The 22,286-nt window shown below is 34.2% G+C and overlaps 2 protein-coding genes and 1 pseudogene across 2 annotated transcripts; 1 reads left to right on the forward strand and 2 right to left on the reverse strand.

Annotated features, from left to right (window-relative positions):
• Positions 1–3,997: 3,997 nt before the first annotated feature.
• Positions 3,998–9,360, forward strand: LOC120271823. The gene is made up of 8 exons (XM_039278497.1): positions 3,998–4,285; positions 4,383–4,445; positions 5,033–5,713; positions 6,165–6,299; positions 7,194–7,271; positions 8,456–8,515; positions 8,768–8,857; positions 9,021–9,360. The coding sequence occupies exons 1-8, from the start codon at positions 4,028–4,030 to the stop codon at positions 9,117–9,119; spliced, it is 1,464 nt and encodes a 487-aa protein (XP_039134431.1). The 5' UTR covers positions 3,998–4,027; the 3' UTR covers positions 9,120–9,360.
• Positions 9,361–9,890: 530 nt separating this feature from the next.
• Positions 9,891–11,961, reverse strand: LOC120271775 (chlorophyllase-2-like). Its single transcript, XM_039278451.1, has 3 exons — positions 11,666–11,961; positions 11,409–11,541; positions 9,891–10,423 (listed from the first exon to the last, which is right to left on the reverse strand). Exons 1-3 carry the CDS (start codon positions 11,894–11,896, stop codon positions 9,891–9,893), a joined length of 897 nt encoding a protein of 298 aa, XP_039134385.1. The 5' UTR covers positions 11,897–11,961.
• A 5,087-nt stretch (positions 11,962–17,048) lies between these two features.
• LOC120271776 lies at positions 17,049–21,168 on the reverse strand (annotated as a pseudogene).
• Positions 21,169–22,286: the final 1,118 nt, after the last annotated feature.

The following is a 22,286-nucleotide window of genomic DNA, read 5'->3' on the forward strand; positions in this document are numbered from 1 at the left end:
CGTTTTATATCAAGCATGAATTATATTTTATATATTTATACAATTGTGTGTGTATATAAGTGCAAATGTTCTTTGAGGATGGTCGGTAGAGATTAAATAAACAAGAGAGAAAATTAACGTGAGAGATAAAAAGGAAGAGAATGAGAGAGATGGCGCAAATAGTTAGCTTAGACAGTAGTTGATCTTTTTATTGGGTTGAATTAAAGGGTGATTGTTGGTTATAGATTTTTTTTTTCTAGGGGAATAAATCGAGCTCGACACCTGTGATATAATGATAAAACTGTTGTGATGGAATAACTGTGCATCCCAATGTTAATTATCAATGATTCGTCAAAACTGTTGAATTGAAATCTAATAATTAATCATGAACATCATTAGATAATATATCTATGGACGTTCATAGATGACACAGCTTATATGTATATATATAGAGCCCACGTCATTTACGAAAGCTCGTTATTAAATATTGAATTTCAATCCAACAGTCTTCAAAGTATAGAGATTTGTTTTCGTTAAATAGCATATGATACATAATACTCTGATTTGAACCGTCAAATTGTAATCGTAATAGTAACTCAAATTTAAACTAAACCATCAAAATTGATTTTTACTAGCTAGAAAAACCCCATCTATTTATTTTTTAAATCCTTATAAAATTTGGGCACTGTTGATAGCACTGTTTATCTACCCATAAATTATCACATATTTTTCATTAACTACTGACAGTTAGTTCACAGTTGACGTATTGATATCATGCTTTTGAGTGTAATCAGGACTTGCATAATTTAAGCATAATATCATGTTTGTCGTGACAGTTGGGGTTACACGCCATGTGCGTGTTCATTTTTTTTTTTTTTTTAATTAACTAATTATTATGTGAGTCCATGTGTAAATGGCTGATTTATTACATTTTTTAATTTGGACATGATTAGTTAATTGTGTTAGAAATTATGTAAATAAACATATATATATATATATATATATATATATATATATATATATATATTCATATTTAATTTATAATTAATTTTTGCGAAAATGTCTTACTGCTCTGCTACAAACTGATCTACATATCATGTTTTTTTTTAAGTTCTTTAAAATCCAATATTTTTGATTTTATACTATCAAAATTACCCCTTTTTTATTTTTCATATTTTTCTCTCTTCTTTATATTTTTTGGTACATATTATTCTTTTATTATTGTTGTTCTCCATCTTTCAACACATGTTTTTATTGTATGTTGAACTACTTTTTTTATGTATCTATTTTTTTAAAAAAAATCTTTCATAGAACTCCATTAATAACACCCATTCTTTCTCAGTATGTTAAGATGATAGAGAAAAAAAAAAGTGGGAGTAAGTCTAAATAGTTTGGTGATCAATTAGTGATTGGAGAGAGATCAAAATGGGGTTAATTTATAGCTTAATAATTAAGATGTTGGAGAACAAGGATGGGTCATTTACCAACTTAAAGTCTTCTATGGTACTTTTAGACTATTATCCGCTATAAATCATTTGCTATTTGTTTAAAAATCTAGGATGAGTAAACAAGCTTTATTAATTTAAAACTCCTGCTGCTCACCCAGATTATAAGTGTATCTACTCTAATTCTCAAATAACTAGTTTAAAAATGTTAGCCGCTGGCTCATCTTGTAGGTAAAAGTATATATATATATATATATATATATATATATATATATATATATATATATATAAATGATGATAAATTTTAAATTTTTTAATAAAAAACTAAAGTACATGAGATTGTTTTCACGAGCGTGGAGACATAAACATGAGTGAAGCACAAGAGAGAAAAGTCAAGTAATTTAAGAGATATAAGAGTACTAGCTGAAACAAACAGATCACCCAGGCCTCAAAGAGGCACTCTTACCCTGATAATCAGAGGAAACATTGAATCAAGCCGATCGATGGATTTGTCGTGATCATCTCATATGGAAGGTTTTGGAACTTGATGATTTTTCTAACTGGTATTGCCACTTGTTGCAGTTCTGTCTTTTAGGTATATCCATTTTTATTCCCAAGTTATTATCTATAAAATGTCCACACTCACATGTCAATGACCCATTCAAAAGTCAAAATCATGTTTTATTTATTCATAATATAAGAAAAGTTGGTTCTAATATATAAAAATGTACGTGAGTTATTAATCTAACAAAAAGCCCAACACTAGGATGGCCTAGTGATAAGGCCCCTTAGCAATAAATTGACAGGTATGGATTTGAAACCTCACGCTCCCGGTACAATAAAATACTATTTATTCACTGTTTATTAGATATAATATTATAGAGTATTATTTATTTAGTTCTAGTGTGGGTCTCTTGTATGAAAAGTCATATACTCCACCTTTCTAGAGTTGTGTGACAAGAAATTTATCATCATGGATTATGATCCTAGATATATATTATTTTATAAGCACTTGACATGTCTGCGTTACCTAGCATGTTAGCTCACTTTAGATGATAAATCTCTAAAAATATCATAAAACCATAATAATTGATGTGTTTCTGTATCTATATATATATATATATGTCCATCACCATTTTAATTGGGTGCCCATCACCATTTACAATTTTATTTTACTTTCTGCGTAACCAAACCAAAAATGAAGTGTAAGAAATTAAAGGAATTTAGATTTTACTCTGTTTTTCACAACCTTTAGAATATCTTATTCAGCAAAACTATTAAAAGAAATATTTTATAAACTTTCCGTTCCTTATTTACATCAACACAAAAAAGAGAAAACTCATTTCCCCTTTTTTTTTTTTTTAATTTAATTAACAAAACAAGTAGACAAAAGTACCCCAAATGAAAGGTCGGTTACGCTTGACGGCAGCACAAGCAAATCTCACCCAAAGAATAACCAATTGGTTTACATGACAAACCACATGGCCTATATAAATCATAAATAAAAATATTCATCCCTAATTTTTTTCCCCATCTCATATTTACAAAATAGATATGTTATATAAATATATTTTATCTACAATTGACCCTCACTTTTATAATTACTAATATATAAATTTTATTTCACCCCTAATATATATGTATATATATATACATTTAATTGGAAATAAAAAATGTAGGATTAAAATAATTTAGTTATTAAAGGCAAAGGATAATCTATGGTAAACCACTTAGACATATATAATAATATTAAATTTTAATGTATATATATATATATATATATATATATATATATATATATATATATTTATAAATACAAGACAAGTACCTCCCATTCAAGAGAAGTCAAAGACATGCACAGACGTGAAGTTAATACTTCAACACATATGTGTCATAATTTTCAATTTTAGTTTTTTCCTGAAATAAACATTATGTGCAATGAACCTAAGTGTTAATACACCAAAAAACTGTTAGGTTTTAGTGATAAATATGAACACTAGAATATAGATTTTTTTTAATTGTAGTATGAAATTTTTTTAAATTTTTTTTTAATTGTCAGATGTCCCCTGAATTGCGTACTTTCTGCCTTTTAGCTTTTGCTGATATTTTTAAGAGCGATTACAGTTTCCTCATATTTAGTCGAATCTGGCCATTCTAAAGTCTACAGTGTAGATGAGAGAAACGTAAATCGCGAAGGGACTTAATTGTACCTAAAAATATTTTCGTGGACTAGAACAACCTAACTTGACCAAATATAAAGATTTAATTATACCTAAAATATTAAAAAAGATTAAAAAAAAAAAGACAGAAAATATATAATTATAGGGACTTGTACCGACGGCAATTAAACAAAAAAAATAGTGAGGTCCTTTTCTGGAGTCAAATTCCGGGTCCATTTTGCATCGGTTCAGATTTACCGGCACCAAAACAGAGAATTATCTGCAGAAAAGGACATGCAACACCGTCGACTAAGCAGTGGCATTCTCGTAATTTACTTAAAGTCCATGCCCTTTTTCGTAATGAATCCCATTTATAGTTTCTCCTCCCCCTGCTTTCGCCGGACGAGAAGTCCATCATCCTCTTTCGTCCTCTCTTCTCCGGCGATGACGAAGCGCCGCTTCAGCGACAACGAATGCGACGGCGGCGCCGGCATCGGCGACCGTAAGGAGGAAGTGAAGCAGGAGAATTCTCGGAAGAATGGTTCGGTGTTCGAGGCCAGTGGAGAAGAAGCGGCGAATGATGACCTGGAAGTTGAGGAGGCTGCCAAGCCGATCGGTATGCCGGTTAGGGTTTCGGGGAAAGGGAGGAACAGGAATTTGCACTTTGAGTCATTTGAACACTATGGCAATGTTTACAAACTCGTGATTATCCTCTTTCTCTCCTATCGATTCCTTTGTTATTTTGCTTTGAATGTGTTTTTGTGCGTTTGTTGAGATTTTTTTTTTTCGTTGTGTTTAGAATGATAATGTGCTCTTGTCGCCGGAGCATGTAAAAGAGAAGCCTTACATCGCCATTATTAAGGTGAGGAGTTCGATTGTGATTTATTTTTCACATTTTTACTGCTTTTTTATTATTATTATTTGAAAAGGATGGAAGAATTGTTGGACTATTTGTGTTTGTTTTGCTTTTTAAATCGTGGTGCTTTGTGAGTGTTTGAATGGTGTGTTTGATTTGTAGCATGGATAGATAGAAATTTTGATCCGAATCCTCACATGATTTTCCTGGATGTTATACAGTTCAATGTCTTTATTTTAAGATTTTTTTTTTAAAAAAAAAATTATGCTCTGGAATGTTGGTACATAGACTGAGCATTCATGCTATAGTTTGATACCTGATTTTCTTAACCTCTAATATTTTAAATTATTCCTTATTCCTTTAAGGGGAGTATGCTCTGTTATTGAGGTGAATGAATGGAATGATAGTTGAATTGGAAATCTCCAACTTTGTCATAGTTTATGCTTTGAAGATCCAGAATCCCTGTCTTTTATTTAGAAGCATCCACTAATTTGTCGATGTTTGAATAGTTATCGTCAGACTCATAATGGAAGCTTTCTGGGCATGGTGTTCTCTAAATATTCATTTTTATTTTACTCTACGGGTGTTTGTAGGACATAACCCAAGATGTAAATGGCAGTGTGATGGTTACTGGGCAGTGGTTTTACCGCCCTGAAGAAGCAACTAAAGAGGGAGGTGGGACCTGGCAAGGAAGAGATACCAGAGAAATCTATTTCAGCTCCCACATTGATGAGCTTCCTGCAGAATGTGTGATGCACAAGTGTGTCATTCATTTCATTCCAATGCACAAGCAACCACCAATTCGTACAGAGTATCCAGGTTTCATTGTGCAAAAGTTTTATGATACTCTTCAGAAGAAGCTATGGAAATTAAATGAGTATGATCTTGACGATGATGTGAAACGTGAGATCACTCGTCTTGTTAATGAAACTAGAAAGCGTTTAGGAGAACTTCCAGATATTGTTGAAGATGCTCCTGCTAGTGTGAAGGATAAGCTGAAGGGCAAATTCCAAATCAGGAATCCGGCCCCACCTCCTCCTAATGCTTTGAGAGGTGGAATGACTGTGGCATCTAGCCATGGAGTGAAGGTGGATTCACCTAGTGCTTCTATTCCTGATGTCTCCAAGTACCTTAATATTCTAGTTAAATTCAAAGCTGAGACTGGAGTTGCAAACCGAGACAAGTGGTTAGCAAAGCTTCTCCAAGTAATCGAGCCTTCATGCAACTTGAAGGAATATCAGTCAGCAGAGAAAAGCACTAATGAAAATGGCAATGTAAGAATATGCTTTCTCCAGTGTCAGGCTTTACTATTAGAGGCTGTGCCTTTTTCCCCCCTTTGGATATTCATTCTCTCACGCTCTCATGGTTAGTTTACATAATAGTCCAATGATGATATATCTAACAAGCTTTTGCCGCTTGCTCTGCATTGCTATAACGTTCATACTGCCAACTTTTACTTTTTAAATCTGATGATTTATATTGATTATCTTTCATTACCCTCTTTTTTTTTATGAAAATAATGTTTTCACTCATTTTTTTGGAAGCTCTCCACAAGATGATTGCATTTGTGGTAGCGAGTAGTGAGGGCTTTTTGTGGTACCATTATTTGTTAAAAACATAACTATATTGGTGCAAAAGATGAGGTAGAGGGCAGACTTGGGTTGTATTAACTTTATGTTATTCTGGTTTTGATATCTCATTCTCATTAAAGGTTCTAATCTCTAGGGTTTTGGAAGAATTTGCTGGCCAGACACTGCTGTATCTGTGATTGCAGCACTTGAAAAAGCTTCATTTGACGCCTTTTCTTCTGATTTCCAAAAATATAACCAGAAGATGCGGCAATTGGATTTCAATCTAAAGGTCAGGATAAATAATTTCTAGCATTCAATTTCCCTGTTTGCCATTGATGGCATTTTACACTATCAATTTTGGAAGGCTTTAAGATTTTAATATTGTTGGATCTGTTGATCCCAGCTAATTTGCATGCATTGTTTTACTTACTCAATGATGTGCCCTCTTTTCTTATCTATTTGTTAAACTGTGTATAAGTTTGGTTTCCATTTGTGATTTGTTAATTTTTATCATAATGAGAATATTAAGTCGTACGATGTTAAAACAAACTTCACTTAAGTTGAAAATATTGATGAGATTTGTCATTTATGAAAATCTCAACTTATAATTTGAATGCCTTTTTATTTCATGGTGCCATTTATGTTTTATAATTTAAAAAATTCAATGTAGTTGTTTATGGTGAATTCTCAGAAAAGATTTTTTTCAGTCTACCAGCTTTTTTAGTCCTTAATGGATATTGCTTTCTTCCATGCTTGTTTTACCACTCTATAATGTGCATCTTGGACTTCCTTTGCTTGTTTGAATTTATCACTTTTCTTTGTCAATACTGCACACCTCTTATAATTAGTATTTGATGTTTTGGATTGTGTATTGAGGGATGGATAACTGATATTGAATGATATGCTGTGCAAGACGTGCATGTTATCGATCTTATTATCATATGCATGATGCCAGTTAGGACTGCACTTCTTGTTCATGCATGCTATGTTGTCAACTGCATTCTCAGATGAGTCTGAAATTCCCATTTATGGAAGCTTGCTTTTGATGATTGTGTAACTTTTATGGCAATATCTTGTTTGATTATTCGAAGATGTCCAATTTTCTTTCCAAAATATAACTGATGAATATATGATATCTGTGATAAATAATTGGTTATCTCCTTCCATATCAATGCAAAACAAGGGAGTACTAGCTAGGCGTCTGCTGAACAAGGAGCTGGACGCTGCAGTCATCATAAACATGCTTCCAAATGAACTAAAGGTATCCATTCAATTCCACTTGTTTTTTTTTTTTTAAAAAAGGTGAATATATTTTGCTTCTGTTTGTGATCAGTATCATGTCTAGGGCCTAGGCTCTCGTCTTAGGATTAACAGTGGGGTTGCATACTCCAATCTTTCTAGCTTTTCATTTTAAGTTTCAATGGCGCACTTGTAAGTGCATTATGCATACAAACAGTAATGGACATCATTGTGCATGTGTTGGTTATTTTGATATCCTTCAAGCAATGTGGTTCGGATACATAAACTTACATATCCATAGAGGTGATATGCAGCTTTTCTTTAAATACATTTTGATACATTAAGGACATGTTTGGATTGCATCCCTTCCATGTGACTATACTTTATATCAGTTTATCTGAACAATAAGGGTTTTGTGTCACTTATGTTCTTTCCCGTCCACAGTCAATCTTTTTTCTTCTTTATTTTTTTCTAATTAAATGTGGACAAGGCACGTATTAGGGATATGCACATGCATAGAATTACTACTCTCAGCACATATATGCTCTCACCCTGTATAAGTTGAGATTGGAACCCACATCTTTAACGGGACACAAACACCCTACCTAGGGGATATGGTGCCAATTGACCAAGAGATTGTTGGCCTTAATTTTCCTTTCTCATTTTAATATCAATCTTCAATTTATTTAAGATAATTTTTTTAAATCTTTTTAAACTCCATAATTTTTTTTTTTAATTTTTGTGATTTTATTCTTATTTTTCTATTTTTTTAATACTGATTTTCATGAATTTTGATGATTTTAAGAATCTTGTGTTATTTTAATTTTAATTTTAATATGATTTGAATCCCTCTCTTGAGCCCTATTTCTTTAAAAAGAATTTGTTTTACTAAAATGTTTGCCGCTCTTCTGAATTCAATGTGCTTATTTCTGACAGTATTCAGATATCTAGCTCATTATAGTGCCTGATACTCTCCAATACTTGAATACTCAAAACCCATATCTACGTTCTTCTTACACTGCCTTTTAAGGATGAAATTATACCCTTCCTCGCTTGAAGTTCTCCAGCTAGATTTTCATTGCTTTAAATTTACTTTGTTGCTTGCACAAGAATGTAACTGTGTATATATTTGCTTCTTTACCGATAGCATTTCAGTGCATTGCGCATATATATATTGCTTCTGAACTGATATAGTCAGCATTTCAGGATGGCTTCACTGCACAAGAGAAAACATCAAAGGAGCCTGACGTGTCAAAAAAAATGCAGGTTATTGTCTCCTTCGTTGTGTGTATGTACACCAGCAACCCGAAACATGCATACAAACTTATAGCATCAACCTCCGGTTATTCATGTTAATTTACCTGTGAAGCTATGATTATACTTGGCAACAATGATTACAAATTCTACCCATCCAAAACTGAAACATAATAACTGATAAACCTCTCCTTGTAACATTGTGTTTCATTGGAAAATGGACTGCAAAGAACTTTGCTAACTATGTTAGGCTTATTCAATCAGATGACTGATGCTCGCTGTCCAAGGTGCATGGAGAAGAAAGTTGGTGTTGCAAGTATCATCCAGACTGCAGGACATATGGACCGGTACCAGGTCTGACAATTTCCTCTTTCCTGTTTTCTGTTAACTACTTGCTTTCATTTTAACATACTTTATCGACTGTGTTTAGAGTGACTTGAACAGATTAATCACTCAATTGATATGCTTTAATTGCATCAACTAATTTTAGACATTGTTACATGTACAAATCTTGCAGCTGGAATGCAATGGCTGTGGCCGCACATGGTATACCTCACGCGATGCCGTCTCATTTTTAACAACAGATTCACCCACAAACACCGCAAAACCAAACTGAGCTCCACCAGCCACCGTGACGCTTGTAAATGACAGCGAAAGCTTGAGAAGCCACCCCTTGTTGTTCTTCTTCAAAACTGCATAGATGCAAACTTGCTTGTGTAACAAAAGTAGAAAACTATGACTTCTAAATGCTGGTAGATAACAGTTGTGTTTTTCATTGGTAGACTCCTGTGCATACAATAGGTGGTACTGACTTTAAGGACAACGGCTAACTCTTTATAGACAGTTTTTTTTTGCTTTGTGGATGTTCTCTTGATTATCTGCACAGCTTATGAATTCAATGCTAGCTCTGATTTTCATTTCTAGTTCTATGAGCAGGTTTATGCTATGATTATGTGGTTATTAACTTTGTCAGGAGTCAGGATGCCTTTGCCATATGTTAAAAATAATAAAACTACTCGTTGCCTTTTTTTTTTCTTTTTTCTTATTGTGTTTGTATGTCCATTTGTTCTGTTTAGTTGCTTTAATAAATATGTGGTTTATCTACTGAGTAATAGTAATAGTAATAGTAATAGTAATAGTAATTATTATTATTATTATTATTATAATAAACTAGTCTCTTTGGTACTTTTCCAAACAAACAAACGCAACTTTTATTCCTACTGTTATTGCATCCCCTGTTTCATTCCTTCTTATTCTTATTTCTTGGGAACAAAATAGATACAAGAGAGTACAACAACCAAAAGAACATCAAAACTGAACAAACATGGTATTCTTCAACTTAATTAAAAAAACATAAACATAATAAGAAAACTAAAACATCATCATCTCATTCCAATCGACGCTCAACAGGGGAAAGCTCAGCAGGAGCATCAAGAGAACCATAAAAAATGGCTTCAAGACTCTCATTATCTTCCATCAAATAAGCCTTCAAAAAAGCCACCATTATACCCCCTGTTGACCTCCTCATTAAATCCTTACAATTCACCCCATTAGTACACACACACTTGGTCACTTTGGGAGCATCATCATCCAACATATCAAGATGACCATAATCCTTCACAACAACATGATAACATGGAGGTTTACACTCATAGTAGAACTCTTTATGATTAACTCCCTCTGGAGCACAAGCAGGGAAAAACATGTTCTTCTTCTTCTCTCCAAGTCCAGTTCCAATCACCATTGCTGGAATTCTAAGCTCCATTGAAGATGGTTTACCGGTTAAAATCCTTGGAGGGATTTGATAACCTTTAAAAGGTCCAGCCACCGGGTCAACTCCAATTAAGGCTGAGAACTTTAGAGTTGTCTTGGTGCATCCAAAGATAAGAGAAAAGGCTGCATGGCCACCTCTACTGTGACCTTTGTTTTGTTCAAATATATATATATATATATATATGGAAAAACAAAGGAGATGATTATTATTTATTGCTGTAAGAAAAAATCTAAGTATATATATATATACATATATATTAAAAATAATATAGATAATTATTTGTAAGGGAGCCAGACATCCCTTGCCTGAATTTAATAACAGTTTCGATAACATCGTTAGATCATGATGGAAGAGCACATACATGATGTGCCGGAACAGTGACAAACGTAGATCACACCTGACTCCACTCATCGACTATAGCTTGCACTTTTCATCGTCACACAGCAGCAGAACGAGAGAATCTGAGCCACGTCGACTCCTCCATTCATTCACCAGCACTGCATTTATACACACCTAGCGCACTATGAGTCGCATAGCATGGCTAGAGCATTCAATCTAAACAAATATTACAAACAAACATAATCACAGTGTTTTAAGCATCCCCAGATGCATTACAACCAAACACAGCGCTAAACAGATTCATTTCTTTCTTGTTTTGAGTCCCGACACAAGGCGCACTCAAGGCTGAATTCATGGAGACAAGTCTGAGTGCAGCAAATGACTTGAATTCTTGGGACTCAAAACAAGAAAGAAATGAATGTTGTTTAGCTGCTTGTGTTTGGTTGTAATGCATCTGGGGATGCTTAAAACTACCTGTTGTTATGTTTGTTTGTAATATTTGTTTAGATTGAATATTCTCTAGCCATGTACTGTGCGACCATGATGGTTGGTCTGCTAGGTGTTTGTATAAATGCCTGGTACTTAATTGAATGAATGGAGGAGTCATTTTGTGTGTGAAAATCTCCAGATTTCTTACTCATTCTTCTTTGCTCTTATTGTATGACATTAAAGTGCTTAAGCTTATAGTCAATTGAGTGGAATTCAAGGTGTGATTAATACATTGCTTTGTCACTGGATTCCAGCAGCATAGTGTGTATGTGTGCTGCTCTTCCATTCACTTGATCCTAACACCTGCCAGTGCAAGCTTTTGTAAATTAGCTTCAACTCCAGTTGGTAACAAAGCTTGGAGGTTTCCGGCCAACCAGTCAGTGACCTCTGCTGCTCCGGTGATGCCTCCGGTGGAGCATGGTAGTATAACAGAAAGCTGACATTCATAAAAACAATTGGACGTAGAATAATATATTGGTACTTTCACTTGCATGCATATATGAGCTAGTACTGTGTATGGGAATTAGATAGTAATTAATTTATTTTTAAAAAAAAAGTACCTGAGGTGCCACAAGGATGAAGCCATGAGAGGAGATGTGGTTGAGGAGTAGAGAGTAGTAGTTGTTGGAGAGAAGAAAGCCATGGAGAAAGAGAACCACTGGGTATTTCCCTGATTCACTTGGGGTTACAATGAGAAGAGGTTTTGGTGGAGATGAACAATCCTCTTTTTGTATTATTATTTTTTGGACCGTTAGCTTTCCCATTTCAAACACATTCTTCTTTGATTCCATTGTGTATAATATTTCTCTCCAATTTTCTTGGAATAATGTTGATGATATATAGAGAAATGAATGGGTGGCTAGGCAAAGGATTTATGCAGGAGAGGTTTAGTTCAATGGCATTTTTTTATATGAAATCACTTCCATGTTCAATGGTATGTATGAATAAAGTGGATAAACCACATATTTATTTAAAAAAAGAGAAGGTAATGTAAAAACACCAAGTACGTAATAAAAAAATAAAAGTACTGTACATAAGAAAAATAGTAAAGACTCGCTTTTCCTCACCAGGATGAGGAAAAACAATCAAGACTCGAAAAGAAAAAAACGTAAAAACAAGGAGAGAAAAGATAACAAGTCGGGCCGTGAGAATCAACCATCGTGAGACACAGCTCGCCCAAAGAACAACGAGAGCGGATTACTCCCCGACTAGAGGTGTGCAATCGAATCACCACTGGGATCGAGCTGATCTAGAGCTCGTGAAGTTAAGAGAGCGCTTGATCCTCTAAACAAAGATCGAGGGTTCCTCACCGATGGGCCTCCGTGATCTACGTAAAAGAAAGAAGCAAATTAGTTGTTTTTGTAGAGAGTAGAAAAAAATGGGAGACCTGAATTTGATTTAAAAATGGTTGTTGTGCTCCAGCCCAAATATTCCGTAAGATGGCTTTCAGAACGTAGATCCCGATAATCCTGGAAGTAGGATTCAAAGAGGGGATCCAAGTGGTCCAGATATTAGAAACAGAGGATGGAAGAGTATCAATATCTAATAAACATTTGAAGTAAGACCAGATTCTTTCTGAGAAAATACAATCAATGAAAAGTTGGTCCATTGTTTCTGAGTTGTTATGACATAGAATACATGTGTCAGTGGCATTTGGATTACAACTTTTTTTAAACAGATTCTCAAGAGTCAGAATTTTATTTTCCTAGGCAAGCCAACAGAATAAAGTTATTTTACTAGGTGATTTTATCTTCCAGAATTTGGAGTATAGTTGACTGCGAATTCCTCCATCAATAAGAAAGTTGTAGTATGATTTGACAGAGAAGGCTCCATTTCTATTTAATAACCAGAAAAAGGAATCCTCTTGGTCATTGGGACAATTTGGAATATAATTTTGAATTATGACAAAATCGTCTGTGGAGGTTGTTCTGAATGGATTACCACTGGAATTAAGAATATGAATAAATTGTCTTACTGTAATCCAAGAAAAAGAACAGTCCAAAAAAGTGATGACCAACGATCTTTTGGAGATAGACCCTCTAACCATCTATCAAACCAAAAAAGTGTATTATTACCATTCCCAATTAATTTGGTTATAAAGGATCGAAATGAGGGTAGAATGGCATTAATTCCCAACCAGAAGAAAGACTTATTTCTAGGTGGTTGATGATATAAAATGCCAGGCGATTCTCTAATCGTGTAGTTGGCATTGATTATCTTGGTCCAACAGGAAACCGACTTTGTTGTGATTTTACACCACCACTTACCCGAAAGAACGCTGCTGTCAAGACCAGAACTCCAAAAATTCTCCAACCACCCATGTTACTGTGGTCGATGATTCTTTTCCAAGCAATTAATCTAATTCCCCTAAGATCCCGGATCCCGGCCCCTTCCAAAGAAAAATCTCTTCCCGATTTTTATCAATCTCATGAATCGACTCCAAGCAGAAGTTTAAATAATGATATCCAAAGACAATCGGAAGTGATGAAAGTACTGAATTGATAAGGGTAAGTCGACCCCTGTGGAAAGGTAAATTGCTTTCCAGCCACGAAAGCCTCATCGCGATCGTATCAATTAACCTTGTCCAATCTTGTCGCCCAGGACGCCTACCGAGAGGGAAACACCTGTATGTAATGGGTAGACAATCCCTATTGTAATTGAGAATTCTAGATCAAGATGAGTGAGGTTGGTAACCAAAATTTGTGGAGTAAAGACAGCTCTTTGAAAAATTAATTGAAAGACCAGAACAACCTTCAAAGAGATAAAGAAATAATTTAATGATTTTGGGATCATCATGTCCACCAGCAGAAAAAATAATTAAATCATCTGCATATTGTAATTGACATATGTTGTTTGAGTGGTTGAGCTGAACTCCAACTAAAACTTCAGAATTAATAGCATGGTAGAACATAGCACTGAGGGTATCAACCGCTAAGGCGAAAAGGAGGGGAGAAAGGGGGTCACCTTGTCTTAATCCTCTTTTGCATCGGATATACACCTGAGGTGTTCCATTAATGAGAATTTGTGTTTTGGTAGTATTGAGAATGGTGTGTATCCAAGAAATCCAGCAGTTGCCAAAACCTCTAGCTTCAAGAATTTCAAGAAGAAAGTTCCAGTCTAATGAATTAAAAGCTTTAGCAAAATCAACCTTTAAAGCAAAGCCAAGTAATTTCTTTTTTTGAAGATTAAAGATCACTTCCCGGGCAAAGAATAATGTTATCAAAGAATGCATCTACCCTTAATGAATCCGGATTGTGATATGTCAACTAATTCCCCAATTTTCTGACTCAATCTTGAAGCAAGAATTTTGGAAATGATTTTACAAGTGGAATTGATGAGACTGATGGGTCTAAAATCTGTGACCCTCGCTAGTATAATTTATGAAAAAAGGTGGATAAATCATTTTTCATTGAACATGGTATGTGATTGTGTTATTAAAATAAAAGATAGAACAAAAAAGTCACATAAGCAACTATAGAAAAATAGTGACAAGATAGACATTCACTAGATGCAAAGAATACAGAAAAACAAAACTGAGACAACAATTGAAAGGTTTAGGTAAAATACCCTATTTAGTCATTGTTTTTTACACAACTGCCCTTTCGATTCCCTCAGTATTTTTAATTTATCCCTCGAGATGTTCATCTATTATTGAGATCCGGCAAACTAAATCCGTGGCAAATTAGGTCCAGTGCCTTCACCGCCATTTTTTGTCGTCTCATCCGTACTATCAATATTACTCTCTTTATTTATATAACTTAGGAAATCGAAGATGGGTAAATTTGAAAGAAAGAATAAATATTGCTTTAATATTATAAAACGATAACTATTTTGGAATAATTTTTTTCTCTTAAAACAACTTGTCTTTTAGAATGAAGGGAGTATTATAACAACTTAGTCCCTCATCCAGTTGTAGCTGTTAGTTTTCATCTCTCATATGCACTCACAGTGCACTACATTCGTATAAACAAACACCGCAATGTTAATTGAATGTAGTCAATCAAGGTGATGGATAAAAAGGATTAAAATGGATGAGGTTGTTTAGTTGAGGCACCATAATGAACAATGACTCGTAGTGCAGATTATATGCACTTCTATGGCAATGGTCGGCTGCACTTCGCCAGAGATTGGTGGGCTAGGGTTGGAGGAAAAAAGATGGAGCAAAGAAGAAGGGAAAGAGGGTTACAGGGTTTGGATCTCGAACCCATTTATTTAGAAAAGAAGCCAAAATATAAAAAATAATTTTTTTAATTAATATTTAATCGGTAAAAATACCACATTATCACACAAATAGACAGAGCAACGAATGGCCGTGAGGGGCTTGACCTAATTTGCCCGATTTCAACAATAGAGAGACCTATTGAGGACAAATTAAAATATAGGGATTAAAGAGGTAGATTGTGTAAATTACAAGAACTAAATAAGGTATTCTATCACTTTTGTTTTTGATTTATCATAAAATGACATAAAAATTATTTGCACAGGATTTAGAAAAGAAGACTCAATTATCCAACTATTATTTTCCATGTGAAATCATATACAAGTTAAACAAAAAGAAAAAAAAATAAAATAAAATTGTAGCAAAAATATTAAAATGGTATCGTATCTTTCATTATGGTTGGAAGGTTCTTATTGGTAAAAGTATCTTTTGTTATGGTTGGAAGGTTCCTATTGGTAAAAGTATCTTTTGTTATAGCAGACCAGTATCTTTTAGCATTGTGCTACCACTTGTTGAAAGATTTCTTCTCAAAGATTGTTTTCTGAGGTTGATCTTGTTGGGACGCAGTGGTTAACCTGGTCCATAGTCCCACATCGGTTGTGAGACGCATTCTCTCTAGCTTCATATACCCTTACCAAACCTTCCCCACAACTGCAGTTATGGAGAAGTTAGGGTAGTGGGTCGCTATGTAACAGATCTTTGATGCTGAATTTTATTTTTCCCTTAATGTGTTGTTTATGATTTACTCATTTTATTCAAAATAAAAATTAGTAGATTAAAAAAGCATCTAACTAATATTTCATTGTCTAACAACATCTACAATTTAGAGGAGTAGTTCTGTTAAAAATTTAAAATTAATAAACTATGAGAAGCCAACTCAAAAACTATTGTTTGTTGTTTATTTGAACTTGAAACGTAAAAGATAAGGTCCACAAGGGCATTAAGTCCACCAGGACATCTCAAGGTTCATTGAAAGCTATTGTAGAGCAAGACTGCTCTGTGCTTCTTCGATCATTTGCGAATACCAAGCTAAGTATTATTTGAAGAATAGCAAACAATGCAGCACACCGATTAGCCAAGAAAGGATCCTTATGTAATATAAGTAAGGAGTGGTTTGAACCTCCTCCTAATCTAGTGCATGCATTAAATTTTAAGATGATTTAATCCAATCTAAGATTTCCCTTTTCCAAAAAAAAAACATAAAAGATAAGGTCCACAGTTCATTCAATTCAAGCAACCAACCAAGCAATGAAGTTGGCGTCCTAGTGCATTCCACTCAATGATTCAATACACAAAGTAACAAGGAACACATCTGGATAAATCCAATCAACCACCAAGAAATCAAAGGCAGAGTCCTTAGAAATTTAATGCATGAGATGACCAGTCAGTGCATCAAGAGAGAATTGTAGAACAATCATTCATTTTTCTCATGTTTAGTATATTAAGACAAAAACAACCCACCAACCACACAAAAAAGTACAGAGAGACCAATTTGAATCATCCATAGCTGTACATGAATCACATGTTTTATCAGCAAAGACTCTGCACAAATACATTACATGTTTCCATCTCAAGATCAAACACTTTTGCTGGTAGTATCCTGTTTTCCTTTTTTTCTTTCTTGCCAATCCCAAGAGAATTCAAAATCAGACTCACATTTTAATATATATATATATATATATATTGCTTCTCAACATGTGTTGGAAGCATCTTGAAGAAGGCTTTTTTTTTAACAACATTTTTCAAAAGATTGAAAACAGCTCAATACCAAGATTCCATGAGCATTTCATTTGTTCACAAGCCCATTCTTTCTTCCTTTTGATCGAAGCTAGTAGAACTTGAATAATTTTTGTAATTACAGAAGGTAAATTATCACCAGTTTTGGACTTCTGAACTTTGCATCAATCTCACATCCTTGGTTCTTTATGATTTCTTAAGTGTTGTGGGAATTCTCAGTTCTTTTTGGATTCTAAAGATGAACCATCTTTCAATGCTTCTGTAGCTTAATTCATTTAACATTCCTAGAAGCCAAGCGCACTAATTCTGTCCCATCCTCATTAGAGAATTGCCCTTCCAAACATGAATCTGTCAGCATATGAAAATTTCAATCCCTTATCAAGTCAAGGGCCTAGACAAGAAACAAAACAAACAAATTTGACGCAAATAAGAAAAAAATGATCAATATATATAATTATATTTCTTATTAAATCGGACTAAGCAAGCAATGCAACTTAAAAATATAAGCTGTTCTAGCAAGAACCAGATAAGCTTAATTAGGCATAATCATGCTAACTAAAAGAATTTGTCATATCCACTTCTACTAAATTCATACTTATGTAGAAGGCGAAGCTCACGACAACAATTATAATTTTTCTTACAATTTTTGGTAGAAATGTGGACAAGCCACAGTGTCGAACCTTGACCTCTAACTAGGAGCTGGAAAATCAAATATTAACTCTTCTATTACAGGGGTGGTACCAATTAGATTTTCAAGAACACAACAATAACAACAAAAAATAAATAAATAAAGGTGAAAATCCAAGATTGGCCCCCAAACTATACCCAAATGTTCATTTTGATCTTGAACTATATGGAAAATATTCCCTTTGATCTTTTTCATTTCACATCAATGATGGTATGGCAGTTTGTCCATCTGATGAATTATTTAAAGTTTTAACTTAGTGTAGCTTAAGAACCAAAATGGACATACTTATGTCATCTAGGGACCAAAATAAATTTATTTCTATCGCTTAGAGACCAAAGAGAACATATTTGTTGTTAGGGACAAAGAAGAACATACTCATGTAATTCAAGGACCAAACTCAACATGCTTTTGTAATTGGAGGACGAAGCTGAACATTCTCAGGAAGTTCAGGACCAAAGAGATCATTTTTCAGGTTCAGGGTCCAAAAGCACATTTGGGTATAGTTCCAAGACCAATTGTGAATTCCCAGCATTAATCAAATTTTCAGCTCAAAATCAGTAGCTCTATCCTCTAGTTAAGCAAGGTCCTATTCCTAAGGCAATTTTACGAGAAAATAGGAGTATTTCAATCAGAAGATAAATATACAATCCAAATTTGTTATTATATCTCATTTCAGGCATCTTTCACCACTCCATTTATCAAGGAATGCAGGACAAATTGATTACTTACATGACAAATTGAATATCAACAAGCAATGTGCCAAAGCTATATATCACACTTTCTGGTGTAACTCTACCTACAAATCAAACACAAGAAAACTGGCATAAGAAAATGGTCAAAATGCATGAACAAAAAAGTCTGTATAAAGATAACTAAACTCAGTTGTAGCAGATCGGTGATTGTAGATCATGGAAAGAATGCAAAAGACATATGAGATTGCATGAATATAACAAGAAATTTGTTACTTCATGGAAAATAAATATAGGCTTTAGAGGTCTGACTTGTAGATATTCGGAGTTTCAAACTTCTACGGGTTCAGCATTAATGAACTCTAAGAAAGAACCAGAAGTCATAGGAGATTCTACGTTGCATTCCATTACTGAAATAAAATCATACAATAAAACACATTTATCAATTTTCTAATAGTATACTTTCGCCCATGCATTAAAGGATTATCGAAATTATTGACCAATGAATCTAACTCATAAGTTTCTTTACCTTGAATTGTGACAGGATTTTACAAAATAGAGAATCAAGGATTATAAGAATCCTGTTCTTTACCACAAATTAAGCAGAAGTGTGAATCTAGAGTATCACATGTTGCAAGAGGGACAAATTGAACTTGAAGAGATAATCAATGACATTAGAAATTTGCTCACTTGCTTGATGCCAAACTAGAGTAAAGCTTGAAATTATTACACAAATGCAGTCAAAGTAGAAACTAAGAAATTAAGAGACATGAAGATGCCATGCTCTAATCTAACGTAAGACAAAAGTGAGAAGCAAATGAGGAAGATACCAGTTCTCAAATATTCTGGAGGAGTGAATGCCAAATTTGTGCTATAACTTTTCGCCATCATGGCTATTCTTCATTAAACCAAAGCATGAGAGTCTAGGGTTACATTCCTGCAAGATTCTAGCTCAAATTCAAGAAAGAACAAAAATATACAAGTCCAGGGAGTCAAAGGAAACAAGAAAAAAAACATATGAACAAGTAAAGAAATAATATTCTACTTACATCATCAAACAAAACTCTATAACCATTAAGATCTTGATAAAGTGCACGGCCCTTGTTGGTGCAATATTCTAGAGCTTGGGCGAGCTAAAGTACCACCCTCAATCTCATAGGCCATTTCATAGGTTGTGCTTCCCCTATAGGATTCAAGAGTTCAAATCATTATACACAACCTTCATGCAACTTGGACTTTATACAATATGTTGCGTGTGAGAAAGCGCGGAACTAGTGTGGCAATTCGTCGAACACTCTAGGTGCAGATATCACAATACCTATGAATCACACAATGAATGAAGCATGCGAGGATAACATACTAACCAATCTCACGAGAATAAAGTAAGAGACACTCAATTTAACGTGGTTCGAGTTTGAAACAGCCTCACGTCCCATGGGAGAACAATGCTTCACTATATCAGTGGGGATAACAAGAGTACAAGAGTATAAAAAAATAGGCATAAAAACCACAGAGAGGATTACAAGCTCCAAGAACTAGCCTTTACCTCAAAAACAAAGGGTCTTACTGCTTTAATGAGATCAGCCAGAACAAGAGCTCTCCTCTACACCACTCTTTTTCACTCTCCAAATACAAGAGAACTTACCCTCTCTATTTTTTCTCTCTTTCTCTCATTACACAACACCCAACAAACATAACCCTATATAAACAATAGAGCAATCTAGACCGTTGGATTAAAAGAGATCAAGATTTTGGCTTCATCACAAGGATATCAAGTCAATATTTAACACAATAGACAGACCAAAAAAAATTAATTGCTAGTAGTGTTTAATCTAGAATCTGCCAATAACTTCTGCTTCGAACAACGGTTCTGCTAACACTGAATAAAATCCAAATTGGTAACACTGTGGCAGCATACAAAAGATAATCAATTGTCAGATTAAGAATAAGCTTCCAATGAAAAAGGTGATTAGCAACAGTATCATTGGGCATATATTCAGCAACAAGCAACCTCTCTTCGCCTTCAGCACAGCAGTCAACTGTATTTTGGGAGGGTGATTTGAAGTGGGAGGAATTGATATCACTTTCAGCGCTTCTGATATTTATTTGTAAGTAAAAATATAAATGGAAAATTGAGGTATTATGTAAAGCTCCATGAGTTAAAAACTTTGAAAGTGAGAGGAAGTAAATTTTTATAGATTGTTTTACTTTCCCCCACTTCAGTGAATAAATGGCGAAGTGGGCACTTCAGATAGAAGTAGAAAAGTATCACTTCCTCCACTTCAAGACAAATGAACATATAAAGTGGGAGAAATCAGCCCATTTTCCTCACTTTTCGTGCACTTCTCCAAATGAACTGGCCCAAATTTACCAATAGTTGACTTCTAAGTTGAATAACAGATCTCACTTCTTCCTAAAGCAAGGAAATCTTAGATTGGTGAGATGCTAAGCAAATATGACAAATCAGGTTTGATTTTGATAACACGCAACCAGAACTCATTCTGCCGGAGATACAGAAACTATTGAGGCAGAGGTAAAATCAGTTGAACCAGTATTAGCAATGTACCAACTTACTTGCAAAGATGAAGCAAAAATGATTTAGAATGGTGTCAAGTATATGATCAAAAGAAGGTTGACGAAATCATGAAGTTATATGCCTCGGGATCGTAACTTTGGGATGGCAGCTCTATCAATGTGGGCTGGTTGTTTTAGTGACGTGTAACTCCTCATTTCACAGGAAATAGTGAGGGTATTGACCAGCAATCACTCACTAGGTTGAATTTCATTGCTCTGAAATTTGAGAAAAAAATCCCAATATTTAAATTTAAATTAACAGTTTTACCACATTATAAAAATCTTTTTACTCTGCTTCGCTAAATCTCTCACAACCACATGTGATGCATCCCATGTAAAATATGCTTGTTAATTATTTACTTTAAATTTACATCCAGAAGATTTCATTTTTTTCACATATTTTTTTTTTCAAATTCATTTAATGCAGCAAGAAATAATTATAATAATAATGAAGTGATTTATTTAGTTTAAATAATTAATTATAATAAATAAAATAACAACATCTAAACTATTTTTATTCATAAAAATTATTATTATTATTATTTTATAAAAATATATAAACCACAATTATATATTATATAATTTACTATAACTCACTATCATATATATATATATATATATATATACACACACACAAAAGTCAATTCATTATTTTTATTTTTATTTTCTTTTCTCATTCTCAAAAAACACTACTCTTTTGCTGCTCTCCTAATCAAACACAACTTTTCTTCCTACTCTAACTACATCCCCTATTTCATTCCTTCTCATTCTTATTTTCTGGGAACATTGTAATGAAAGGAGAAATGGCGGGGAAGCATTTGGTGCCAAAGTTCAATCAAGTGGTGGTTAATCACGTGCAAGGGAGGATGCTTGATGACTCAGCAAAGGTTAAAATGAATGGAGGCACGTGTGAAGCTATTGATCTCTCATTGGGGGGACGAAAAAGTGGAAGGATTCGGAAGAGAAGGTGCAGGCTCACGGGTTATCATACACCCGGCCACGTGGATTTATGAATGTTCTGATTGGTAGAAGAGAGGGAGGAGGTTATGCTATAGATCAATCAAATATAAAGGAGGGTGTGGAGGAAAAGAAGGCGTATTGAAGAACAGAGTGGAATCTTGGGCCTTGAAGAGCTTTTTGGTGATCTTCTCCGGCGACCTTGACTAGGAGGGAAGTCTTTCCCACTTATCTACTATATTTCCTATTCGGGTCTCTATAGATCTATAATCCCTATGGATTTAGAATTGTATGTTTCTACATTTACTATAATTGTC

This window comes from Dioscorea cayenensis, chromosome 11 (genome assembly GCF_009730915.1).
Source record: "Dioscorea cayenensis subsp. rotundata cultivar TDr96_F1 chromosome 11, TDr96_F1_v2_PseudoChromosome.rev07_lg8_w22 25.fasta, whole genome shotgun sequence".
Lineage (NCBI taxonomy): Eukaryota > Viridiplantae > Streptophyta > Magnoliopsida > Dioscoreales > Dioscoreaceae > Dioscorea > Dioscorea cayenensis.